Genomic DNA, 26,988 nt, shown 5'->3' with positions numbered 1-26,988 from the left:
CTATGAAAATGTGAAGGCGGTGTAAAGCAGGGACTTCATAGCGGCCCTATAGCAGAATCCCTGTTTAAAAAGAGCTTTAGTTTCAAGTTTGTCATGTTTCCTAGAGGACGAGTTCTGGAATTAATGGGTTTCGTGTGCCCATGGTTTGGGTCAGTGTGTCACATAAATCACACCAAAATGTTGCGATTTTACAGGTTTGTTATAATGGCACCTGTTTAACTCTGGGAGGTGTGTCTCAAACTTTACAGTTACACTGACCTCGACAGCAGAAACTCGAACAGAGAAACGTGCTCCTGTCTTCTCCTTCCTCTCGTTAATGAGCTTAAACAGCCAGGAGATGGCACAAGGGATTATACCCAGAGTCTGGAGGGAGTCATCACGACCAATCATGGTGTAAGATTTACCTGGAAGAGACAGACATAAAATAAAAGAACAGATGAAGGTTGAGCAGGAAAAGATGGATCTATCAAATAGAACCTCATCAAAAAGTCCTCCAGGATAAAAAAAGTGCTTTGTGTGTGACATTTGTGCGTTTGAATGTCTGAACATGCATGTGCACACGGAGCCTCCAGATCTGTCCCTTTGAGCCACAAGATGATGATTCTCCCCCGCCCCAAACACACACACCTGCTCTGGCTGTCAGGAGTTTGAGATCAAACACACACCTAAACAAAGCCATATGTCACACCTAACTATCACACCAACATGAACACTTGCACAGAAACAGAGGACATCAAAAGCCTGACTCGTGTGATGCAGGGGAGAGAAATGTGTTCTGATTTGTTCAGAGATAGCATGGAGGGGCGGTTGTCAGCTACACTGTAATTTTACATTGTTCTCCCTCGATGTTTCCTAGAGTGTCTAGACTTACTGTCAAAATGAAGATGCATTTCATGATTTGTCACAAACATGTTCAAAAACTAGAGGAGAAATAGCAAACATGCACAAACAACAAGATAAGGTGTTATTTAGTGTCAGATATGGTTAATACCATTATAGTGCTGTTTGTACATTGTTAAAATGAAATCTGTTAAGGCTGCCTAAAGCACAATGTTTTGACTCTTCTGGATAAAACTTTAAAATGCTTTTACAGAAATGTTAAAGACATAAATTTGCAATCATCTGCATAAAATAACTCGTTTAAATGGATAGCTCAGATTTTTTTATTCACATGTAATACTTTTTCATAGTCAGTGTTATTAGCCCTAACGCTGCCTCGATCATTTGTTTTTGTTTGTGTTATTGTGTGACTTTGGTCAACATGAACTAACTAACTCCAAAGTCACACAATAATACAAACAAAAACTAACTGTGAAAGGGGTATACTGGCACCTCCTGTGTTCAGCAATGTTAAATCGCTGTTTTTCTAAATAGAGTCTGGCTTGAGGAGAGTCAATAATCGCTTCGGTTCTTCATCAGAAATCGCTTTCTGACGTTCAGGTAAAGCATTGAAAGTATTCTCAATATAGTGTACACTTAAATTGACGGCAGCTAAAACTGTTTTATCCCTGACCCCTCCATATCAGATTTCTTCAGTCATAATGGCACTATGTAATACCGCAACCACAGAGCACTTGAACAACTTTCGTTTCTCTCTATTGCCTTGAGGACTGTGAATATGCAAGAGAGTCTTAAATTGCAAATCTATGTGAGTATATCTCTTTCCCCCTGTTTTAACTACCGCAGGCTGTCAAGATACGGTCAGCTAACTGTCTGCTCCACTGACTAACACAATGCTGAAACAATAGTGACTTTATGCTACAGGAGATAAGGAAGTGTGTGTATATGTGTGTGTCCATGTCTATATAGCTGATGTATATTCCCAGTAATTGGCCTCATCAAGCAGAGTTGTCAGTGCTGTCAGAAAGAAAGTAAACATTGTGAAAAGTGTGAGAGAGGAAGGCAGCACTGTAATATCAGTTCAAACAAATGCACACATGAGCTTACACACACACACACACACGCACACACACACACACACACGCTCATCACTGCTAAAAGACGATCCATCCAAAGCCAATAATCCAATAACTGATAACATAATCCATCAGACATTACTCAAAGCCAGAGGGATTCAATAACACTCCTGAAATTTATCCATTTATTTCAGTATCAGTATAATTTTCCTATTCAAGAAAACCTGGTTACTCTTTGTGAAACTGTGCATGTGTGTGTACATGAGTCAACGTTTGTGTGTTTGATATGTGTCCACAGCTGAGGGCCACAGGGCTGAAGATAAATGCTCACTGTTTTACTTTCCCCTTTTTAATAATGTAAAAAAAAAAAGGTAATGCCATTATAATGCAGCCTCATTAAGATCCATGGCCTTAGGTGAGCTGTATCACGAAGAATGATCTCATCTGCTGCCTCATCAGCAGTCGTTTAAACCGAAAACCAGCAATGTCAGAGCCGCTCCAAAGCATTAATATAACAGTAAAATTGATTGAAAGAGCAAACTCTCTCATCACATTAGATTATAATAAAGTGACTTCATGGTCCACCTCAGTGGAAATTTGTCTCAGGCTTCTTCCAAGTAGCAAAAGTACATAGGCTAACATTACACATAACACATCACACAATTAAAAACATACATTATTCTACTTATTTTTATTTATTTTTAGAAAAGCACGCAGTTTAAAAACCAGAAAATTCAGTCATGCTTCTTATCATTCAACACAATCAAACACTGACAAAAGGAGGTCCATTGTGTGGGCCTGTTAGGCATAATGATTCCAGTCATATTACACACAATGAATCATCATCACAAATCATGACACAATCATTCTCACATGTCAATATTTGAAAGCTGAGTCAAAATATGTAAACATGGTGAGATGCAAAATGGTGATCTCAGCAGGCTGGCATGTACACCATGTTGCTCCATTGTCTTGGGAGATCTGTGGTGATTATGTGTGCATCTGTTTGTTTGATCTGTCCTACGTGGTTCAGCTCTTTGCCCACTCCTCTATCAAAATGTGACAACTTGAAGCAACATAAAGCCTGATTTAAAAAAGAATACCTATGTATTACACTTAAGGTCTTATTTTCATGTTAAACTCTGGCTTCAAGCTTAGTTGCGTGCGTTCATATTTTTCCTAGGCAATGGGGGCTTTTTTGCATTATTATGGGTATTTTTAATGCCTTTTTCTTATAAAGTATACTGCGGGCCTAGAAACAGTGTTCTGTTGTGAGGCAGTTCAAGTGAAGTCACTGCATTTCTTATTGCAGTATCACATGACACTTTCAGTTCACTTTCATTTTTACCTCCAAATTAAATGGTTTAATATATTCAGTCATTCATTCATAATCCGTGAATGCTTATCCTGTTCGGGGTCACAGGGGGACTGGAACCCATCCCATCTGACACTGGGCAAGGGGCTGGGTACACCCAGAACATATCCAGACTATCACAGGGCTGACACACAGTGACAAACAATCACTGACATGCACACTCACACCTACAGCCAGTTTAAAGTCACCAATCAACCTAAAGGAGGAAGCCAGAGAACTCAGAGAAGTCTCACACGAGAATAATATGCAAACTCCACACAGAAGAGCCCTCGCCGTCCAGCACAACCGTGAAGCCGTGGTTCAAAATATAAACACTTAATTTGATTAAACTGATGTGCTATCTAAACTTAAGCTAATTTGTATACACTGCTGGCTTTTTTTTACAGCCTGTCTGACTGTTCAAGTTTCATCCCTCATTGGAATTTTGTTGTAGCTGGTTGCCATGTTCCCATTCTCTGCTATTACCCTAACCAATGTTAATAACAGGAAAAAAAAAACAAACCAAGATGAGACCAAAAATTAAACAAATGTATGAATCATTTACCTTTTACAACAATTTGGGAAGAAAACAGTGGTTTGTATGTATTTTTTTAATATACAACTTTATCACTGTTTGTGCCAGGCCCAGCCATTAAAGGGGCTCAATGCAAAAATCAGAGCATATAAGTTGTCTGGTTATGGTTGTAAACATGGAGGTGGCTGTGGTGGCAGCTATCAGCTAACAGTGCTAACTCCATAAACAGACCTTAAGAAAATGACAACAGTGCTGACAGAGATAATAGTGTTAACCAGGGAGGAACCTGAGGGGTGGTGCTGCACTTCTATGATGATAATCGACATATGAGCGCAGTGCGGTGATGAGCGAGCCACTGCTATAAATACACTGCTCACCACAACAAACCATGGAGAAGTGTCGATTTCAGCACACCCACAGAGGTCGTGTGACTTCATTCTCAGCTTATTTTACCATTATTCCCTTATATCTTTGCATAGAAGATTGTTTGCTGCTATATTTCTGCTCTGAGTGTTGTATACAGAACCTTTAACAGACAGAAGTGTCCCCCACTGAACGGCAGTGTTTAAATTTTCTGCTTTTGTCCTTTGCCAGCAGTTCAAGAGGACTTAGAAACTCCAACCGGATGTATGAAGACAACGTGCCAAGAAGTGTAATGCTGCTTGCATGTACAGGGATAAACGCAACAGGAACTGACCCGGGGCTGAAGAACATCTCTGTGTGTGTGGTGGGTCTTTGTTTGTGCCAGTACATGTGTGTGGGTTTCAGGCATGTTGCAATGTGCAGTAAGGGGTCCTGACCCTTTTTAAGACAGCTTCTCTAAAAACCAGCTTCAGAAGGATTAGAGAAAGAGAAAAGAAGACAGAAACACAGACGGAGCAGACTGAGAATGCTTTCAGCCTCAGCAGACACTAATCCTCTTCTTTCTCTCTCTGATAGATGAGAGCCAGTAGGGAGAAAGCCAACTGAAAGACTGACACACTGACGGTCACACACACACGCACGCACGCACGCACGCACGCACGCACGCACGCACGCACACACACACACACACACACACACACACTGAAGATGACTCATGAGCCACACATCCTCTGATTTTGAAGTCAGCATGCATGTGTGTGTGAGAGTTACCCAGCTTGGAGTGTCCAAAGCAGAAGACACAGCCATCTGCTCCGTTCACCACTGACTGAATCACCTCGGCAACCGTTCCTGCGCACACCTCCGCCTAGCAACAGGCAGAGAGAGGGAGAAAGAGGGGAGTGAAAATGTAAAAAGATGGTCAAAAGGAAAAGCATACATTTCTGAATGTATAGAGACACGCCGTCCACTAGAGTAATGTTATCCTTATGGTAGACACTGGATGTTTACATTTAAGTGACAGACGATCTAAAAAAAGGTTTTAAAAAAAGAGAGCTTTTTGTCATGTCGCACCAAGTCTAGGCTACATAATGGGGAAAAAGAGAGGGTTTGTATGGTCGTGAAAAAAAAGGAAAAGTCATGGAATTTCAATAAAGAAATTTCCAGTCCTTAACAAGTTTTGAAAGATCAAATAAATCCAGAAAACTTTAGAAAATTCATGGAAACTTGCATCACCTATAGGCTACCTGTATAATAGTTTCCAAATGTTTTCTATAAGGGTCCCCTTCTTTATCACTGAGTAAGTTTATGACCCCTGACTGAGATATTTTATGGTTATTTCATATTACATTCATTGCATAACATTAACAGTACAGATAAACCATACGATTAACCAAAAATTGTGAACACAGTTACTGCAAGAAATTTGTGTAAAAGCAACAATTTGGATGGTTTTTGCACAGATTATATCCTGCAAATTATGCATCAGAGATGAGTTTTGCTGTTGTTTTGGGATTTTCTTTCTTTGAACTATTTTTTTTGTTGTTCTTTTTTAAAAATCATACACTATAACATACTGACAAGCTGATTTAACTTAGAAAAACATAAAAGCAATAAAAGTGAATATAACTATTAATCCTAATTTATGTTTACTTTACATGTAATGGTTAAATTCTCTCCGTTATATTGACTAGGTTGTTGCAACTTAAAAATTACAAGTTTAATTGAATTCATCTTTCCAGTCAGACTAAGTTGGTTTACTGAAGTTGCTAACACAGAAGTAAATACAGATAGATTTCAAGTAAATCAAACAGTTAGATATAAGGTAAACATAAATTAAGATTTATAGTTACATTTTCTTGTTATTTTACTCTACTTTTTCAAGTAAATCGGTTTTCAAGATTATTATTGGTAAAATCAACTTGTCAGTGTAGACTTTTTTTTGACTACTCAGTGTTGGCTTAGTGTCTCCATGGCACTAGCTTGTTGCTAAACAGCCTCTTCCTGTATTTTAAACAACAAAAGAGTGAACAATCACAGTTTCATTTAGTCAGTTCATTTATTCAGAAAGGTGAATTCAATCCAGAGATATAGCCCAGGCCTACTGTATTATTATTATTATTATTATTATTATTATTAAGTGTCTTCCAGCCGTTAAAATGGTGAAGGCTTCATCACTTCACTATGATACATCTATGATTTATAATAGATCCACGTGATTCCCTCTCTCCCCCAGGGTGTTTCTGTTTGGGCCGATCAATGACGTCACTGGACGTTATGTCGCTCTCTGCGTGATTAACGTCAGGTGTGCTCCTTCTGAACTTCACCCCAATTGCTGCTGCTGACATAACTTAGTGCGTGATGCCACGAAATACGGATTTATTAATATCTGGCACCACTTGGACCAGTATATGGCATGCCTTAAGAAAGACCTGGACCCGGGACGCGCAAAATGTGGACGTAAAAAGTCCAGCATTTCAAACATGGGGAGAGTCAGCGCTAGCTAACCATGCTAAAGGAGCTAACGTCAAGCACCCTGCTGCGCGAATCAACTCCCAATATCGGCGTTTATCCCCGGGGTAAACAACCTTACACCCGCTGCAGCGCCTCCCTCTCGTCCACCGAACAAGGGACCATTTCGGGAGCCGTGTCCAGGAAGGAAGCCCTAACTGCAGAGGTATGGGCGCTGAAGGCTGCTAATAGGCTGCTGTTAGGCTAATGTTAGTCCTTCCAGTTAATGAAAACACAGACAGCTTTTTCAGGTCACAGTTTCCCCGACACCCAGTTATCTCCCAGATTTGTATGTGGTGAAGGCAGGTGCTAAAACAGTGATGACTGACTCCTGATTTTAAGAAACTGCCTGGTTAATTTTGACACTGTTCTCATCTACATTTATTCTGGATCTGAGTAGCTTTGTTTCTCTGAAGGGTTGATTGGGGGAGACTGGGGGCAATTGTAACATTTTTTGATTTTGATATCACTACTCAAAAACCAATTGTTTGGATACAGTTTTTATGAAGGTAATTTGCTGGGTTCTGCTTGTTAACAGTCATCAAATATGTCTACAATGCAATGTTGGAGTCATAGTATTGATTGTAATACTATATGTTAGTTGAGTGATTGTAACTGCATATGGGGTATGGTAAGCATTTTATTACACGTAATCCAGTCATCTTGTGTCAGGGAACGAGCTAAATATCTTTTTGTGGTGCGAAATGAAACTCAAATTGTTAAGCACCACTGCTGGGGGAAAAAACTAGCTGAAATACTCTATGGTTGTGAAAATCCATGGAAATTTATTGGTAAAAATGTGTATGAACTGTAGATGGGAGAGCATTCTGTTATTCCAACCTTGGAGCATTTGTCCATTATTTCAAAATAAGAGATACACCTATTTGTTGCATTCTAGTCACAACACATACACTACAATTGATTTAAGACATGCAAACAAACAGGGTCTAGCTCCTTTTTCATTTTTAAATGGCTTTATAAATGCTAAAGGGATAGTTCCACATTTTTAAAATTATGCATATTTGACCATTTGTTTTACTAAGCATAAAGACCAGAAGCAGGGTGAGAGTTTACTAGAGTAAATGGCATTTGTGAACTTTACAGGAGAGCCAAATCATAAAAACTCAATACTTTGTCCTGGCTATTTATTCAGTTCTATCTTTATTATCAAATGTTTATAAATATGTAGGAGACAATTTACTTTATGAGCAACAGTTACATTTATTGACTTTTTACTTCACTGTGTTCAGTGGTAGGTGTTTTGGTTTTCGATTAGTAACTCTGGATTGGTTTAGAATTCACATATACTCTTTTGTCAATTTAAAAAAAAAATCAAAAGCTGTTATCTGCAGTATGTAACTAATTTTGATCCTAAATTATCACGTTTGCCCCTCTGGTTCTCACCCATCAAGGGAGAAACATCAGCATCATCCTGTTCAAAGTTAAAAAAAAATGCACCTACCATAAAATTCACAAATAAACATGTCATATCTTGTTTTCATCTGTACACCGCTCTGTTTGCACCTGCTTTGAATCTGTTAAGTTAACTGGATGCTTCATATTTAGTGTAGAGACATGAGAGTATTGACCTTCTCATCTAATGCTTCATAAGAATAGAAAGATTTTATTTGGATCTAAGTGCCAGCCGGGGTTACTTTGCAGCCAATTTGTCACCAGTCTGTTGACACTTTTGCAGATTGTTTTAGCCAAGTGAGATATTTTAGCAGAAAGTCAGAAATTTCAAATATCTCCAACTTAGTAACATAACTTGGTAGCTCAGCTTTTGTGTTTCTAAAAAATCCCACCAAAGTCCTTTGTTTTCTGACCTCTCTTATCTTTTTTCTCACCTGTGATGCATCAGGAGGGAACGCCGCATCAAAGGTGAACATCTTTGGAGGGACCTGATTGGTTGCCGCCTTTTTCTGGGAGGCTGCACTTGGTGTCTGATTGGCTGAGGGATCCATGATGGTGATTTGTTTTTTCCTGGGATCCACTTTAAGGAAGGAACTGGACTCAGCGGCGTCTGACTGAGATACTGGGCACACACGTACCATCACTTTCACCTGAGGGTAAGACACAGAAAACACACATTTAGATACTAGTGAAACATGAGAGTAGGATAGAATAGAGAGGCCAAAGACATTTGCAGCTTTATCCCTCACAGAATACAGATAGAAATGCAGAAGTTCCTGAGGGACTCCTACTAATAAAAGGTTTCATGCAGCCTTCAATGCAACATTGGATACTTTTGTAATTTGTCTCCCACATTAAATAATTTCGGGTCTGCTCCTTTCTTTGCAAACCAGTGAATTAAGACCGTAATTAAACAGGCACACATTCAGAAAAGTGTTAAAGTAATAGTCCTTAGTGAGTGCTAAAAGTCGTAGTTAGTAAACTAGTGTTCTTTTTAAAAAACTTCGTTATGCCTTTGCAGTTCCTTAGATATTATTCAGTATATTCAGTGTTGTGCTCCTCTGTTTATAAGGTTTTGATTTCTGATGGGTTTCTTTGTCCCTATGCCATGTTTGCATCACTGCGTTCTCTTACCCACTTACACTCTCAGGGCACTAAAAGGTTTTCTGAGAAAACCTATACAACTTAAAAGCTACTAACAGATTTGATTTAATTCTGAGAGATTGTTGCCAGAAGCCATCTGAACTCATCTGCACCTTAGCCACGACAAAAGACTCCCAAAGAGTCGCAACATTCAGCTTTTAAGTTCTTTAAGGCTTGCATGAATATGTGCGCGCTCTCTCATCACCTCATTCACCCTAAGTGCCGCTTCTCCCTCTCTCGTCCCCTCCCCTCGTTTACTGGCTGTCACTCTTTCGTTATCTCTTTATTCCTCTACCCTAAATCCCTTCCTTTTTCTCTCCTCACCCCTCCTGTCTACCTTCAGCTTGCTGCTACATATCAAAAGCCTGAAGTGCAGAAATCCTGTTTTAGCTTTCTCTCCTCCTTGCGCTCTTCCTTTCCTCCCACTCCTGTCATAAACTGTTAGCAGCCGCAGTTTACCACCTGACAGCTGCTGTTGTTTTCTTTGATATCAGAGGAAGCAAAACGCTGTGTCATCGAATCTTGGTGAGTTCCAGGACATTTTAACATATAAACAACCTTTGGTGAAAGATATTTTAAAGTTTTAGGCACTTTATACCAGTCTATTTTTGCTCTCTCGCTCCTCCTCTGGCTCATCTGGGTGAATTAGTCTTTGTCTCTCTTACTCTTTGGATATCTCACTGCATATATCACGCTCTGATTCAGTCCGTCTGTCTTCTTCTCTTCATATTTGTCACTAAATCTTTCTCCCTGCTACATGCTACATGCTTATCCAGGAGATTTACCCCAGATTTTTCCCTTCTGACAATAAGAGAGAGGCTCGGTTAAAGCAGATGAATGGTGCAGAGTGTCAGATGCAATGAGAGCTTTACGGATTCAGTCTTAACCACACCAACTGTCTCAGAGACTGATCAGAGCTGCCCCGATCATCAAATATATTTGATATTCACAGTGTGGCATTAGATGGATTCTGAAGTGATAAAGTATTTGAGTCTGCTTACTTTTAAGTTATACTTTTGTAACAGATTTCTAGCTTTCTACCACACTGTTTTGTTTTCTTTTTCTACACGTTTTAAACGCCTAAGATGCAATGTTCGGATATGGTGAATTTAGAGTTAAAGGCACCTTTGACATAGCTGAGCTGAGGAACAAAAGTTAAGAAACAAGTAAAGCTTTACTTGTACTTAAAGTAATGTAACACACCAGCACCAAACAGCGCACTTCAAAACAGTCACTATTATTTTCTATGCACCACTCCACACCAGCAACAACAAGGCGCACACCAGTGGTCATGGACGAGCCACCCCTCTGCACTTTATGCCGCTGTCCTATTTGCAGCCTCACTGCCCCTGAATTAAATACACCCCCCCCCCCCCCCCCCACTTGCTCTCTGCTTGTATAAAGGGCCTCCAGATGCAGCTCTTCTTCTCTGCTCCTGTGGCAGCTCAACCCCTCTCCTCATCGTGGATGTATAAATAGAAATCTGTTGCCGTCTCTTGTGTGTGTAGAAGAATGAATAAGGAGAGGTTAGTTGCCGAGATCAAGAAATATCCTGAGCTATACAACCCACAATCCTGTCATTACAAAGACACTGGCAAAGAAGATATTTCCTGGCGAGCCACAGCTCTTAATATTGGCTCTTCAGAAATCAAGTTTTTGTTAGTGTGTGTCCACACATGAATCTAGTTAAGCTGATGCTTAGGTGTATTAAGTACAGATCTTTTTGTGAAAGTAGTAATATTTGTGTGTGTTCTGTTGACTTGCTGCAGCGTGACGTTTCCTGTTCACACAGCACTTGACACATGTCACATGATGGGCTGTGGTGCAGCAGCGCCAGTGTGTTTTCACACAACAACTTTCCCAACACAACTCCTTTCTAATCTCGGTAATATCACAGTCATCATGTGATGTTTCTGCATTTTTGTCTTGACACATGCAAACATTGTGTCTCAATTCAGGCAGTTATCTTTTATTCCATGATTTTTGCAAATCTGCCTCTAGTTCTTCAGATGCAGTATTTTTTCTTTTTCTCTTTGCATTTAAATTCATGTGAAGATTTTCTTGTCCCTGAGAACTTTATGAATTTTGATGGAAATTTGATGCTTCAATACCTTGAAACTATTTAGTCATAAAGGCCTATCATTTTATTATTTTCTAGTGCAGATACCGTTTTCTTTCATTTTCTTTCAATAAAGTGTTTTTTTACCTTTAGCTCTTGCTGTGGAGTGTACTGAACACGTCTCTCCAACCAACATCATGTTTTTTGTACATATTTTAAAAAAAAATAACCCTAAAGGAAACTAATCGCATCATATTTCATTACTATATTTTTTCAGAAGTTGAATCTCACTACCAGAAAGGCAGAGTCAGAACCATGACAGCACATGTCTATCTGCAAAGTAAAAATGTAAAACACAAGTAAGGAACAAGCTGAGCTTCTATAGAGTGTGCTGTGAACGATGACCAGACTGTGAAATCCGAATCAGCAGAAGTTCACGGTAAATTGGCCACAGCTTTGAATGCTGACGGCACAAAGTGCATAGATTGTTTTGGACAAGACCGTTTAAGGCATGACAGATTAAAAGAGCTGAATGTCTTACAAGCAGCAAAGCAGCTGACAGTATACAATACACAGGCAGACAGTTAGGAGATATGCAATTTCTCATCCTTACAGTGTCGATGTTGTGAGATGACAGAAACTGAATGGATGCATCATTAGTTTTGGCCTCTGTGAGATTACAGTCTATAGTGAACATTGCCAAGATACATGCTGAAGAAGGGTGTCTGGCCTGACACGTCCGTGTGTAAAACGAAAAATTCAAATGGAAGTGCTTTCCTGATTTTTACTTCATTGTCACTTCTAGCTCCAAAAAAAGAAAATGGTGACATCTGAAATATTGAACCTGAGACTTTAAAAGGCAAAGTATTAAGAGAGACTCAGTCATATTATATTGTTCTATTACTAAATGTTATAACTCAACCATACCAAATAGTGCACTGTGATTTTTTTATAAAGAATGGGAATCTATTTCTGCTTTGATGTTTTTTTCTACTATGTGTTTTCTTAAAAAGTTAAGATTTTGTTGACAGGGCTCAGAGGTGCAGGGAAGAGGAAAATAGACTTCTGTATTTATGTGTCTCCTAAGAGGAAAGGAGGAGAAATCTTTTGGCTGTTGGTGCTTGTTAGCACAGATGAGTCATCGTCTGAAGTGTGATTTTACACTGCACTTCCAGTTAAACACTACCATGGGATTAGGACTCGCACAGTGATCCCAAAACACCCCAAACGCCACTGCAGCCACAGAATAAAATGAGCGCTGTTATTGAGTTAAACTATGAATTTATGTACAGACCCATCAGTTATGAACAGGGATGTCATCATAAATAAAAACGGGTAAACAATGAACACAAGTCAGTCAAAACAGAACATTAATGAAAAACATTTGATCTTTGTATCATATAGTGCCTGTCATATTCTCGAAAATGTTTGAGCTTGATCTTTTTGGTTTTTAAGGAAATTTGATTATTAATTTATTAACCTCTACCACATTACTGTGCTACTAGATAACATCAGTAACATGAAGCAATTTTCCACAAGAGATTAAAAAATGGTGCCACAATTATTTGCTATAAATTATGTAATGGCCCTGGAGCAAAGAGACAAAGGCAACCAGAAAAAGGTCATGTTATACTGAACAAACACCTAGACTGATAAGTAAAAATAAAATAATAACATTTATAAAAATAAAAACATAAAGCCTGCTGATGAATAAAATACTGCCATGTAAAAAGCACAAAGACAAATACCATTTGAAGGGCTCTTACTATGTTGCCGTTTATATGCACATCTCTCTCTAACTGACACACACACACACACACACACACACACACAATCACAATGTAGCACATTAACAGGCTTTCCTTTGGTTGCATCATTAAATGACCATAGGCCATTTAAGAGAGTTGGTTCAATTAACCGAATGAGTGTGTTTGAGAGTGTTTGTGTTGCAGTCTTTCTCAGATTAAGGTAATTGTACACGTGTATAAATTTAAAATTGTATCCATAGATGACGGTGTGAGATAAACTGGGATGCCACCCAAATATAATAAATATGTAACCTTGGTGACCTGGGAAACCTTCAATGCTACAGCTTAATGTCAGGTCATTAGTTCCATAGACACTTCCCAAATACACTCCGTGCACACTCACACCAAGATTCACTGCGGCGCCCCCTCCTGACCCCAATAAAAGAGCCCATCACATCAGTAAGAGCCTGGGGGGAAGGATTTTACCGTTGCACGCTTTACAAGGCGTAACTCATAAAGTCTTCCCCCCCAGAGAGCCCATTTCCTCCTCATGTCTAAGAGTGTGAAAGGTATGCGAGTGTGTGTACATGTGTATGTGTGTCTATAAAGGTTTAAAAGTGGCAATGACGTGATTCCATGTCTGCTTCTCTCAGGCACGGATTAAAAATGTAGAGACACACACACACACACACACACACACACACACACACACACACACACGCTCACACACTGTACTGTGATGTTACTATTCGGGTCTTTGCATGGGCTACAATCTGTTGGAAACACCTGTAGTTTATACAGGACTTACACACAAAAATTGTGATCATAGGCTGCAGCCTAGATGGCACCTATTCATTCCAGTTGAGTTGCTTGCCTGGTGCATATGCCCAAAAAATTCTAGTTTCTGGGTTTACTTTTGTGTGTGGCCCACTGAATATGTGAAGTAGTCTTCCTCCTACTGGCCCCGCCTGCTAGTTCCCATATGGCTCATATTGTGATGATGTCACAGATTTTTTAATTGCTTTTCTTGGCTCCAGGAAAGCCTTATAAGTGTAAAGCTGCAGGTAGCTAATGGGAAAAAATTGCTGCAAGGCTGAGCAGCTTTGCTGGGAGCCTGGGCAGATGTTGGTAAACTAAAACTAAGCTAACACCTCTTGATGAAGCTATGTCTTAGCTAGCATTTTGCTAACATTAGCCTAAATTAAGGTGTGACTTTGTACAGTGTATTGTGTCCGTGACAATTGTGACAGGCTCCCTGTCACATCTTTTAACCATCTTCAAAATTAGTTTTTCTTTCTAACATTTCTAACTAGCACTTAGCATCTCTTAATATAAACAAGAAATGGTTAAGTCAACAGAGGTTCTCTTGGGTCCCAAGCTCGCTCACCTGTCATTGGAGCACAGAGCGAAAAGGGGTGGGACTTAGAAAGAGCTAACTGTGTGTTTGCATGTGTGATAAAACTAACTCCCACAATATCTCAGAGGATTTAGGCCCACTGGTGAATCAATACATGTGGCATAGTGCTGCGGCCACTATGACATGCAGGCACACATATCCAGGAAAAACACAAAATTAATGAACCCTTTGTTCTTTCAATGAAAAAGAATTAGTGATTTTTGTTTCAGAACAGAGATATAAAGGAAAATAGCACAATAGAGCAATAAGTCTTTAATAAACCTCCAGCTACTAACAGCATGCCCACCTCCCTTGATCCCTGATACCTTCATCCCTCTCTTTTTCTCTCTGCCCTCTGCTCTCTCTGCCTCCCACTTCTACAACACCTATAGACCTTTTCTTTTATCAATTTCTCTCTATGTTTGAGGAACATTGCGTTGCTCAGTAGCACCGTCCACCCACTTCATTCCCACTGCTCCCTCTCCTGCTTCTCTCTTTGTCTCATCTCCTGCCTCTCCCTGTCTCGCTTTCACTCCTTTCCCTTCAGAACAAATGACAAGACAAATCACAGCCTCCTCCTATTATCCATTCTATACTTTCCTCTTCTCTCTCACACTTCATGCTGCAGTGAATACTGATGCAAGCTGGTGAGCTGCAAAAACAGAGAACAAGAAAAAATAACAGGAATGAGGAAGAGATGCTAGAAAAGTGAGTTTCTCCCAAGTCTCTGTAGGCATATGCAAAGGGATAGTTCAGATCTTTTGAAGTCTGGTTATATGTGGTACTTATTCATAGTCAGTGTATTACATACAGTAGTTGCATTTGGCACACTGCCAGTTTAGAGAAGCAGGAAATAGTACTGCCACTGAAGCTAAGCAATGTACTGCTGTGCAGTGGAGCAGCATGAAAATGTATTTTAGCCACCTCAAAAAAAAAAAAGCCTACAAAAATCAGTAACAGTTTGAGAGTAGACTATATTTGGAATATTTTTCAACTTGACTTTGTTGTTGAAAGGAAAAAGGCTAATGACTTCAGTTCCTCATCTATGTTTTGTCCAGACTCTAGTGACAGAAACAGTCATTTTAGCTTAACATGGGAGCTGCTGGTCTATCGATGCCTCCATCACAGGGTTTCCCACACATTCATTTATTTGTGGCGCACTGCCACCACCTATTGATTTTCGAGTTTGGAGCTGGGTCTCTCTCTTTAGTGGCAGACTGTACCCTGGGCACAGATGGAGCAGCAGAGTGCCAAGCGCAGAAAAGGGGAATTTCACATTTCCTAATTTCATATAGTTTTCTTCTTCAATTTTTCCAACTGATTTTAGATGAAACAGGCTACATTCTTATGGAAACCATGCACAATGTGGTCCAGCGCTGGGTCTAACCACAGCAGAAGATGAAAGTTTGCTTTCACTCACTTCTGCAGCAGCTGCTCCTCTATTCCATTGATTTAATCTGATCAGCTCTGATCACACAAACTCTGATCAAAGGGAAGTAGGATTTGATATTCAAACAGTTTATTCCTTAATTATCAACCTATCCACTGCTCCTGTGGAAAAAAAAACATACTGAAAAGTTTCGCTTGCACTGTGTTCACAGACCCGCCAACAGCTCATAATACAAAGAGGTTACAGAATGATCAAAAAGAAACTCATAGACAAACACGAAAAAACCCTGAAAGATTGCTTCCGTTTCCCAACAGAAATTGCTGTCTGATGGCAAGGTGAAGTAGTGAAAATATTCTAAACATTGTGTACAATTAAAGCAATATTGCTTTTTTTAAAGTGGCTTAAAACACATTTTGCTGCTGCTCTGTCTTCATTATAGCAGTGTGTCAATGGTTTTGCCTGTTTTACCAAACTGTAAGTAATACATTGACTATGGAAATACCTCACACAACCCCACTTCAAAAGATCCAAACTATTCCTTTAACTTACAGTTGCTTTGGAGAGCAACTGGTTTCTCTGTTCTGCTGTAATGTGTGTCTAAGCATGAGTGATTACTATGTTCAGCGTACAAAAGTTTAGGCTGTGTCTGTTTTAATGCACAGTATCCATGTGTCTTGTATATAAGTCTGCTGATCGTGCAACAGCTCAGGGGTTAATTTCCAGGGTACATGCTATGACAGACTTTGAGGCATGGGGTCATGTTTTTTTCCCTGAGAAATTGCCCTTTATTACATGTACATGTACTCTTTTGGATAGAGAGCTTCCTGTTCCTCTGTTTTATACACCACACTCAGGAACAATGAATGTCTTTGAGACAATTTCAGGAAAGGAATTTAGCTAAACAGCAACAAACAAGCCTGAGCTGGGAGAAGATTGTTCAATAGTCCCTCACAGCAGTGCTTCATTATTATTGGCTGGTAAATCAATAAGAGGCAGAGACTGAGCTCTAATTGGTTCCCAAAGACTGCAGAAACACACAGTCATAGAAACACATGTACAGGGAGATAGATACAAATACCATATGGGAACCGGGGTTTAGGCTTCGGATCAATTCTAATTTTAACTAATTTATTCATTCTAGCTCAGCTCACAGTATTGTCGATTAAAGTACTGTGGAGATCTTATAACTCTGGGGTTGTGAGGGTTAACAAGTATGAATTACTGTACTACCTAAAATGCGTCTTTTATACCAAAAATGGTGAAATTACAAAGCATTGTAATTCTGGATTCTTTACTGGACAGTCCAAGCGAAACATGTACATGCAAACAAAATGTTCAACAAAATGTCACTAGCATATTTGAGCATATTTGAACTATTATTAACTGCCTCGCATCATTGCATCATCACATTAAAGAATGAGACTGCTGATATTCTTATGTTATCGTCAATTTTACAAAAAAAAACCCAAAGCCTCATGAAGCTTATTCCTCTGTTCCTTAGAACCCTATTGTTGTCCAAAAATAATCAAAATTGATACGCCACACTTTTGCACTGGGCGATGTGTTCCTTTCTTGCGATGAACGGGAATCTCATTTAAGTTTCAGTCAATCCCAAAGACACAAAGGCACTATTTACATCTGCTGCAGTAACTTTTGCAAAAAAAACTACAGTACCCAGCTGTTTTGGGAACTTGGCAGGGTTTTTTTTAAAGATGTTTAATTAATTATTTTATATTTTTTTAAAATGAAAATGAGACACATTTCTAAAGATTTCCACAGACAGAAGGGCCTGAAAAATGAAGCCAACACACAAGTGCCAAAACTGCAGTTCCTTCAACGACCACTTGAGGCTGGATGCAGAAGCAAGTCAATCCGCATAGACCTTCATGTTAAAATGACCAACTTCACAACAGAAATAAACATGTTTACAGCCTGATACAGGAAAGAGTTTTAGTCTATATAGCTAATTACAGCATTCCTGTCAACTATATGGGGCTGAATTTTTATGTAACTGACTCGTTTTTTAAGTTACGCATATTTACGGACAGGGGCGCTTAAGTGGCTGTCTGCGAGACATCACCACAGTCTATGAGTGACATCCCCCCTCACTCCTCCACTGCTCCAACCTCTCATCCAAATATGGTCACAAAAAATCAAGATGGCAATGGCATAATGCCAAACTAGAAGCTTCAAAAACTGGAGTCCACAAACCAATGGGTGACGTTACGGTGGCTATGTCCATTGTTTTATGCAGTCTATGGATTAAGTCCACATCAGACGCTATTTTTTGTGAACAACAGTTGAAAGCATTGCTCATAATGCTGGTGGTATATGATAGTCACTTAATTGGATACTGAATGTCATTAATGGACTGTAAAGTATGTATTATATTTTATTGTAGCAATAAAGGTAGGTTAAATAACAGAAACCCCTCTCTGCACAATGCAATACTGTTCAACAAAGCCACAAACTACGTCCTATACTGTATGTGACATTTAAATGTGTTCTTTTTTTTTTTTTTAGATCATGTACCTCGACTTCTGCAACCAAACCTACTGTACACCTTTGCAGTCGTTTAAAATGGTAAGTGGCAAGGAATAACAAAGCTCCCATATATGTCACCACATTCAAGTCACGTCCATTTAATTCATACAGCCAATCACAAATTGATCCCAAAAGGCTTTACAATTTGAGTATTTTGAGCAACATAAGACTATATTTACAGACTCATAAATGCTGCAAGCAAAACACCCATGCAGACACAGAGAATACAGTAGAATAGAGTGAGGTGTGTGTGTGTCTGTGTGTGTCAGTCATGCTTCAGCCCTGCCAATACTATCAGCATTAATAGCACTTCTGATGGATTCCCATAACAGACTCACTCACTCATTTAGATACAAGACACACTGACACTCAGATAGGCATGAAGACACACAAATGCCCGTGGAATATGCACTTGCACATGCTCACTCATGACACAGACGCACACAGCTTGTGGCCTGAGAGGGATCGTAGCTGCTATTAAAAATTGATTAGCTGTCATGGTATCATTTTTCCCCAAGGTCAAGTCGCAAATCTGTGAGTGTGCATGTGTGTGTGTGCAAAATGTTGGCTGCAGAGATGAAAGAGGTGGAAAAAAAACTCCCACAGTCCTTCATTGTCATTCAGATATGGAGAGGAGCAGAGAGGGGCGGGATAAAGGGATGGTACAGTGAAAGATTTGACTTATCCATACACTAGAAGAGAGAGATGAGGTGAAGATAGGTTACAGAGAGAAGAAAAGACAAGAGAGCTCTACATATTAGCTTTCATAGTAGTCTAATGCTATTTCTTATCCCTCTTCAGATATGTTAAACTAGATCACTTATGATATAAAACTGTCGATGATGTGCAGCAGACAGCTTAAAGAAGGATGTACGCCCCGAATTGACTTAAGTTGAGTTTTCCATCCAATCTAACACAAATTTTAACAGAATTTTCAGAAAATTGGCAAAGGCAAATATATGCGCTTTTTCACCCATGACTGCTTTGTGAATATTTGGAGGTAGTGTGCCGGTGCTAATTCTCTCGTCATTATACCACTGCAGAGGAAATGGGTGCGGCAAGATGAAACAAAAGAGCGGCAGACAAACCTTAAGCAAAAGAAATCTTCAGAGAGCATGCTGGACAATAGGAAAAGTGTTTTTAACTACTGTATGCATTTGGTCATAAACCAAAGTATCTGACGAATTCAAAAGAAAAGATACATTAAGGGATCACATATCTTTACTAAATTTCATGAAAATAAATCCAGTAGATGCTGATACCGGTTTTGAGATTGAGATTCCCATTGGATCAAAGACTGACATTGCCATCTGAGCCATATTATCCTTGTAAAGTTAAATGACTGTCAATGCATGCAATTTGGGCAGAAAGAAAAAAGTTATAACTCCATAATTTAGCAGTCTTACAAGCATTAGTCTATCTCAACTGCTGCTAAATGGCAACTCACTCATTCAGTTTGTGAACTTTGATGATGCTCATAGTTGATAAAGATGCTTAGAAAGCCATCAGAAAATAAGATATATCTGAATTACGGATAAGGATTGGTTTTATTCAATTGCTGACATCCTCAGTACTTTTCATATCTTTGGTTTTCTTCTGGCAGCTTAAAAAATGTGTCATTTGCGGTCTCGGCTGTATTTATGTTTACCTCCGTAGTTGGTTTTCTAAGCGATAATGCATACACAGCTTAATTTCCTTGACTGATACAAATCTTCCCCACCAGTCAGGGGTCTGAATGGAAGGCTCCCAGCTGGCTGATTTGATTAAAGTGAAACGGATAGCTCACCAACAACATGTACAGAAGCACCGTGTATAGAAATAACAGGGGGGAGTTTGAGATACAGATGCCAGTCAGAGGTCCACTGAGGGATTCTATTTAATTTGACATCCCTAGATGGGAACAGGCTGAACTCTCTCTCTCTCTCTCTTTGTAACACACACACACACGCACACACAGCAGTACATCTGACCTGTGCAGGTTGATTTCCCCCGGCTTAAAATGTGATGTCTCAATCTGTTTTCTGCCATATTAACATCGGGAAGAACACTAACCCCCCATCAAACTCGCAGACAAGCCCATGTATTCTGCAGGATGTATCGTACACACTTCCACCAGGGGCTTTGCTGCTTCCTTGACATCCTTCATTGTACACTATAATCCCATGAATTTGTGAGAGCATGCAAGCCTGTGTACATGTATGTGTGTGTGTGTGTGTGTGTGTGTGTGTGAATGTGTGCAAATGCTATTTCAGCAGGGAGCCGACCCCCACTGCAGGTGACATTTTTACTGGAGAAATGTCACCACAGCCATTTTCTTCCCATATGTTTGCGTGTGTGTGTGTGTGTGTGTGTGTGTGTGTGTGTGTGTGCGTGCATGCGTGTGCGTGCGTGTGTGTGTGTGTGTGTGTGTGTGTGTGGTTGATTAGGTCTTGGCAAGCTTGGATTGATTTCACAGGAGAGGCTTGTTAGGTTCCAAATACCAGAATATTTTCCTGCCTTGGTACCGTATTCTGTCCTTCTTTTATTCCCTGCTTGTTTCCAAACCACAGCAATGACAGCTTATCAGCAAACACGTTAGAAACACTGGTTTAACAGGAAATTTAAAAATTAGCATTCAGAATTTGAGAAGTTGAAAACTGGATTCATTTAGCTTAGCTTAGCATAAATACTGGAATCCGCTATCCCAGCTCTGTCCAAAGCAACAAAAAACCCCAAAGTCACTTAATTTAAGTGTTATATTGTTATTATATTGTTTTTTAATCCGTACATAAACTGTAGATTAAAAAGAATATATAGAGAGTTTAATGAGCGCTATATTCTTGACAAGGTGACTGTCTAGTTGTTGTCTCCTCAACCTTTTTTCTTCTCATCCAACATATGTCAGAAAAGTGAATAAGCTCATTTTCTTTTCTCTTTTCATTTTCAAGATAAAGTTGCTGCTTTGACAATTAAATTAAGACATAAGAAATAACTACATTTTTTTTAAACTGGCTTGCTATTCAGATAATGTTTTTCTCTTCCTCATTTCTCACAGCTGATTCAGGATAGGCAGGCTGCCAGCAGGGCAACAGGAAGACTAAGTCGGGATATTGCTAAAATGACTGGACACCTAAATCAAAGGTCCAGCATAACATAGATCACACCAGAATGATTACTGTGAAATGTCCACATGACTGTGAAAAGGGGGGTGTCCTGACAGTTGCAATTAAACAATATTGGCAGCAGGCATTTGTACACAGCGCAGTGGGCCAGACAAGCTAATCACATCTATCACAAGATCACAGATCTTAGAGGGATGTAAACGGAAGCCAGAGAGAGTGAGACAGACTATGTGAAGAGGATTTGTGTGTGTGTGTGTGTGTGTGTGTGTGCGTGCGTGTGTGTGTACAGTTTATAATGTACACTGTATATGGTGTTTTACTGTAGTGATGTATAATGTCAGTATAATTTGGCTGTTATGTGTGTGAGTGTGCTTGTAAATATGTGAGTGTGAATCTGTCTCCCTGACAACAGTGGGGACATCTGTCACCTCCATACGGAAAGAAATGGAGATAGAGGCTCAAAAAGGACAAAACAAAAGAACTACACATAAAATAATCAGTTGCACCAAAAGACAAATGAAATCTGAGACACCTTAACTAAATATGAGAAACTAGGAATAGGAAATGTTAAAGCAGTTCTACTTTTGTACATGCCTATAGTCACATTTCTATACACAATGACTGTTTTATCTTTGGAGCTTCAGCAGTTTATTTTTACTGCAAATCAACTGTTAAAAATAACTTTTTTAATATATTTAATTATGCAAAATATGTTAATATGATAGCATCAGCTGTCCTCATGCACTGCTCATATGTTTTCCTACAAAAAGTATTGCACCAAAATTCATACAATTCATGCATAACCCATGGATGCGTTACTAGCGCACTGAATAAAGAAGGAAGCTATCCAATGGATGAGTCACAAAACAAAGGACTTTCTCCCAGGACTTTTCAAGAGATTGGTTTTTGGAACCGGGTGAATTTTGAGTCATTGTAAGGTGCATTGTCACCATGTTTGTTTTGCCAGACCTAACCATAGTAACTGAATTTGCTTTAACCTAACCTCTGTTGTACGAGGATACATTGCAGGCAGTGTAGACTGACAGAAAATATGAGAAACAAGTAGCAAAGACCTTGAGTCAGACTTGTATCACAACATTGTGACTGTGGAATTTAGATCAAAAGCTAGTCATTCAATTTCAGTGTATTTATATTACTTTATGGTATGTGCTGCTGGGTCACATGTGAATTTCCCCTTGAGGATAAATAGACTTTCACTTATGTAATACTGTAGTCTCTCAGTTAATTATAATTTTTATTCTTAATCAGTGTATGAAAGTAACTTAATTATCAAATATAGTTGTAGTAGTGGATAATATTTGTCTCTGACTTGAAGTGGAGGAGGTGTTTAAAGTAGCAGACAACAGTAGTACTGTCTGTTACAAGTACCTCAATTGTACTTAGGTGCATTACTTGAGTAAATATACTAGGAGTTACGAGTATTACTTTCCACCACTCATTACGAGGGGAAACACCATGGTGAGTACAGCATGTGCCACATTACTGCAACTTCCCTGGTTGGTTTAAGCCTTTGGTGCATGTCTTGCTCTTCTATTGCTCCCAATTGTTTCCGTCTGCATTTCAACTATTGACTGACCATCATGCCAGTACATACAGACAGACAGAGAACAGCTCACAGACACAATATGCATACCTAGATGTGATGCACTCTCAGTTTCTACTCACACCTATGTGGACACAAAACTGCAACAGGACTTGTGGGGCGGTCCCTCTGTGTGTACTGTAACAGACATGGCTGTCTGATGTCTGTTTGATTTTGTCCTCCATAGTCATTCTTTTTCCAGCAGTGCAGTGAAGACACACACACACACACACACACACACACACACAGACATACACACAGACACAGACACACACACACACACACACACACACACACACACACACACACACACACACAATCAGTGAGCCCCTCACTCAAACTGTGGAGGAGGGGGCACTAAAAACTCATTACATGGACGATCAATATTGCACACACTTGAGAAGCATGAAACGCCCCCACACCCCAACACACACGTTTCATCAACCGTTGGCAACGGTGACAGATGACTTTTGTCAGCCAGAGATGTGTTACCGTGGTAACCATTAGGCTGCATTCCAGTATGGTACAGCAGAGGTGAAACTCACATACCAGTGCATACATTTAGATAAACTGGTCAAGGTCATGATAAAATACTACAGCTCAATATTTTAGAACTTTTTAGGGCATAAAACCAAATTACATCATGATGTCACTGAAACCTGTGCTGCTTATAGATATCAAAAATTAAATTACTAAACAAAGTCAACACGTCTTTGTCATAGCACCAGTGCCTACTTCACAAAATGGATAAATATCATAATTAGACCGTGTAGGATAAAACCTCAATAACACTAATAAGAACTGACTAAAACTTACTCTAATAAATAACACTAACAAAACTAACTTTTTTAATGTACTGACTTTGATTCAGCTAATTTTTATTTTCATGTAATAAAATGATTTCCTTTAGAGTCAAGTACTATGTGACAGGTAAATCCTAAGGCATGTGCTGAAATCAAGTCAAGGAAGTTGAGTTGATATCAATCATAACAAAATTTGTTACATGCGAAATGTGCCTAATACAGTCTTAAATGAGATGTTTGCTAAAGGAAAAATTATGTGATTCACAAGTGATCTGCCCAAGTAACTACTAAACGGTCAAAAAACAACAATTTGGCACTTCATTGACTAGTTTTTTCATGTTTAAAACATTCCAGGTTTTGCTCTTACTCCAAAAAAGACAATATTCTTTCTAAGCTGATTACGTGGCTAAAGAAAAAGAATATTCCTTAAACATTCCAGTTTCAGTGTAGATGCACATACTCCATTTAATGTGCCCCAAACATCTGATTTTCATGTCAAAATGTGGAAAACTGAACCAGCTTCAGCCAATTCTGCCATTTTGATCCTTTGTATCAAAACCAGATTTTCTCAAAGTTTTCCACTGGTGGCGGACTTGTTTGCCCTCTCTATGAGCATGTCAGGCATCATAGCATTAATGTCAACACATCAAACACACACCTGTCAGTCAACTTGTGATATGAAAAAATGAAATTTCTTTCAACTACCAGAGATAAAAGCAAATAAACATTCATTTGCCATTATGAACAAACCAGCACATACATGATCTATTTCCTGAAAAAGTGACACAGAGGTGTATTATGGACAGTCATTGATGCTTATCTTAACAAATTTAAAAAAAAAAAACAACTAACTTAATGTTTTTAAGGTAGACTTTGATCTCCTTCCAACACTAGAGCCAAATAAAAGGTATTTTTTCCTTTACCTTTCCAAGCCCAGGGGTATCTTTGATTTTGTTGGCTGCACGGAGTAGGCAGGGTGGAGCTGGGGGAGGGGCCATCAACAGGGCAGAGCTGAAATTGGTTGGAAACAGAGGTGGGTCACATGACGGTGATGATGATGTCACTGGGGCTGTGACTGCGGCGGTCCTCTGCTTCTTCTTCTTGGAGGCTAAGTTCAACTTTTGTGCAGCTCTGAGAGGAGAGATTAGAGACAAAAGAATGCAGAGAAGCCAGTTCATCAATCTGTTGTAATATGTTAAAACCACATACTTCGCTTTATCACTGTAAAAACATCATTAACAAGAAATAGTTAAATGGAGAAAAAAAGGGAGATGAGGACATAGAGGTGGTACATGGCTCTATAATTGCATGCAGTTTGCCACAGTACAACCATGGCAGATATGCTAATTGCAGAATAGAACTCGATTATACAACCTTACACATACACACACACACACACACACACACACACATGCACACACATGCACACACACACACCCACTGCTGTTTACATAATAGTAACATCTGGATAGGGAGTGGTTCATTTGCTTCCTTGCTGCTCAATTCCCTGCAGCATTCAGCTCAAAAGAAGCCAACAGAAATTATATTTATATATATAATCCATCTTTTCTGCACTCAGATTCTCCATCTTTGCTCTCTCCTTTTAACCTCAACTTCTAACTCTCACTTCTTTCTCCTCTTGTTTTCCGTGCTCTCTCATTTCTTACTTCAACATGCCAGCTTCTTCCTGTCTGCCTTTCTCAGCACAACGGTACTTCACATCATCTTTAGTGTCAAACTTTTCTCCTTTTTTTCTAACTCTTTATTCCCCAGTAGAAACACGACATATTCATACAACAGACTGACTTCCTGTTTAACCTACATTAAAGAACTTTATATTAAAGAGGAAACTGTTATTACAGAGCACTAGTGATGGAAAGAAACATTAACAAAAGTTCTGTACTCGAAGGGAAACTTCTCAACCACCATTAAGCCATCTTTGTATCATGACAAGGCAGGTAGTTTGGGTAAATTAATTGTAGGTAACTTCTTACCATCTTATAAATGCCCAGATCCCCTGCTCATCTCTCAGATCAAATTTTCATTGGCTCTGGGGATGTTGCTCACTCTGCTGTAATTTGTTTTGGTTTTTTTTTGTAATAGATGAAGGGACAATGTGCACAAATCCACATTTAAACAAATCCAAATGCACATGCAAGTTAGCTGAGGAGCTAGTTTTCACTAGTAGATTCTTGCCTGATATTGATAGGCATCCTAAAATAATAATAATAATAAAAAAATATATAAAAGGATACAGTATGTACAATGGTTAAGACAAACATTAAGTTAAAAAGGCACAAAATATAAACATGCTCAAATTAATAATGTATCCAACACATTTTGACCATATGAGAGGATAAAATCCAAACAGCAGATGATGCAGGTACAGTGTGAGTACAGTCATTTTAAAATTACTCCCTCATGCCCATCGCCATGAGGGAGGTACTTGGTCTGCATCAGTATTTGGGTGGGTGGAGTGTGTCATCTGGCATTTCCATGACTGCCAGGTTCCCCAGCAGAAATGTCATGAGATAATCAATGTTCTTCACTGGTTTTAATGTTTTGGCTGATTGGTGTAGATATATAGGTAATAATACATTATTTTGATTTTCACTTTCACTTAATGTCATTTATTAATATTTTTTATATATATATATATATATATATATATATTCTGCACTCTATGAAGCCACAGATCCAACAAACAGATTTTCTAACAATCCTATTTGAACACTGCAGCATTATAAACGGTATGATGAAATAAAAGACCTCTAAAACTGCTCTGGCAGAGATTCCTGCTCTGTTCTGCTTTAATCTATCTTCACATATATTTCTATGATTATAAAAAGAGCGAGAGCGAGCAAGAGAGAGAAGAGAGAAGACCTTGTGCCCTGACACACTCTCTGTCAAAGAGCCATATTCTCACACCATTGGCTTTCAATTAACTGCAGCAGGTTACAGAAATGAGAGCGAGAGGGGGGGAGTCAGCGTGATGGAGAGAGAATGCAATGCGAGAGATAGAAGAGAGAGAGGGACGATGGATCAGGAAGGAGGGAGGAGAAGAGAGATGTGGATTCAGTGACCCGGAGAACGACGAAGCGTTTCACCATTT

General features: G+C 39.2%; 1 protein-coding gene across 1 annotated transcript in view; it reads right to left on the bottom strand.

Moving 5' to 3' along the window:
• Positions 1 to 26,988, bottom strand: part of kif26ba (kinesin family member 26Ba) — a 56,789-nt gene that overhangs the window by 24,453 nt on the left and 5,348 nt on the right. Inside the window, exons 2-5 of the mRNA XM_042487856.1 lie at positions 24,800 to 25,007; positions 8,524 to 8,739; positions 4,940 to 5,033; positions 259 to 404 (exon numbers count right to left, since the gene is read on the bottom strand). Of these exons, the coding sequence (XP_042343790.1) occupies positions 259 to 404; positions 4,940 to 5,033; positions 8,524 to 8,739; positions 24,800 to 25,007 (664 nt within the window). The remainder of the gene's footprint in view (positions 1 to 258; positions 405 to 4,939; positions 5,034 to 8,523; positions 8,740 to 24,799; positions 25,008 to 26,988) is intronic.

Source organism: Plectropomus leopardus, chromosome 1 (assembly GCF_008729295.1).
Source record: "Plectropomus leopardus isolate mb chromosome 1, YSFRI_Pleo_2.0, whole genome shotgun sequence".
Lineage (NCBI taxonomy): Eukaryota > Metazoa > Chordata > Actinopteri > Perciformes > Serranidae > Plectropomus > Plectropomus leopardus.
The sequence above is the reverse complement of the archived record's forward strand: the minus strand, read 5'-3'. Positions and strand labels throughout refer to the sequence as shown.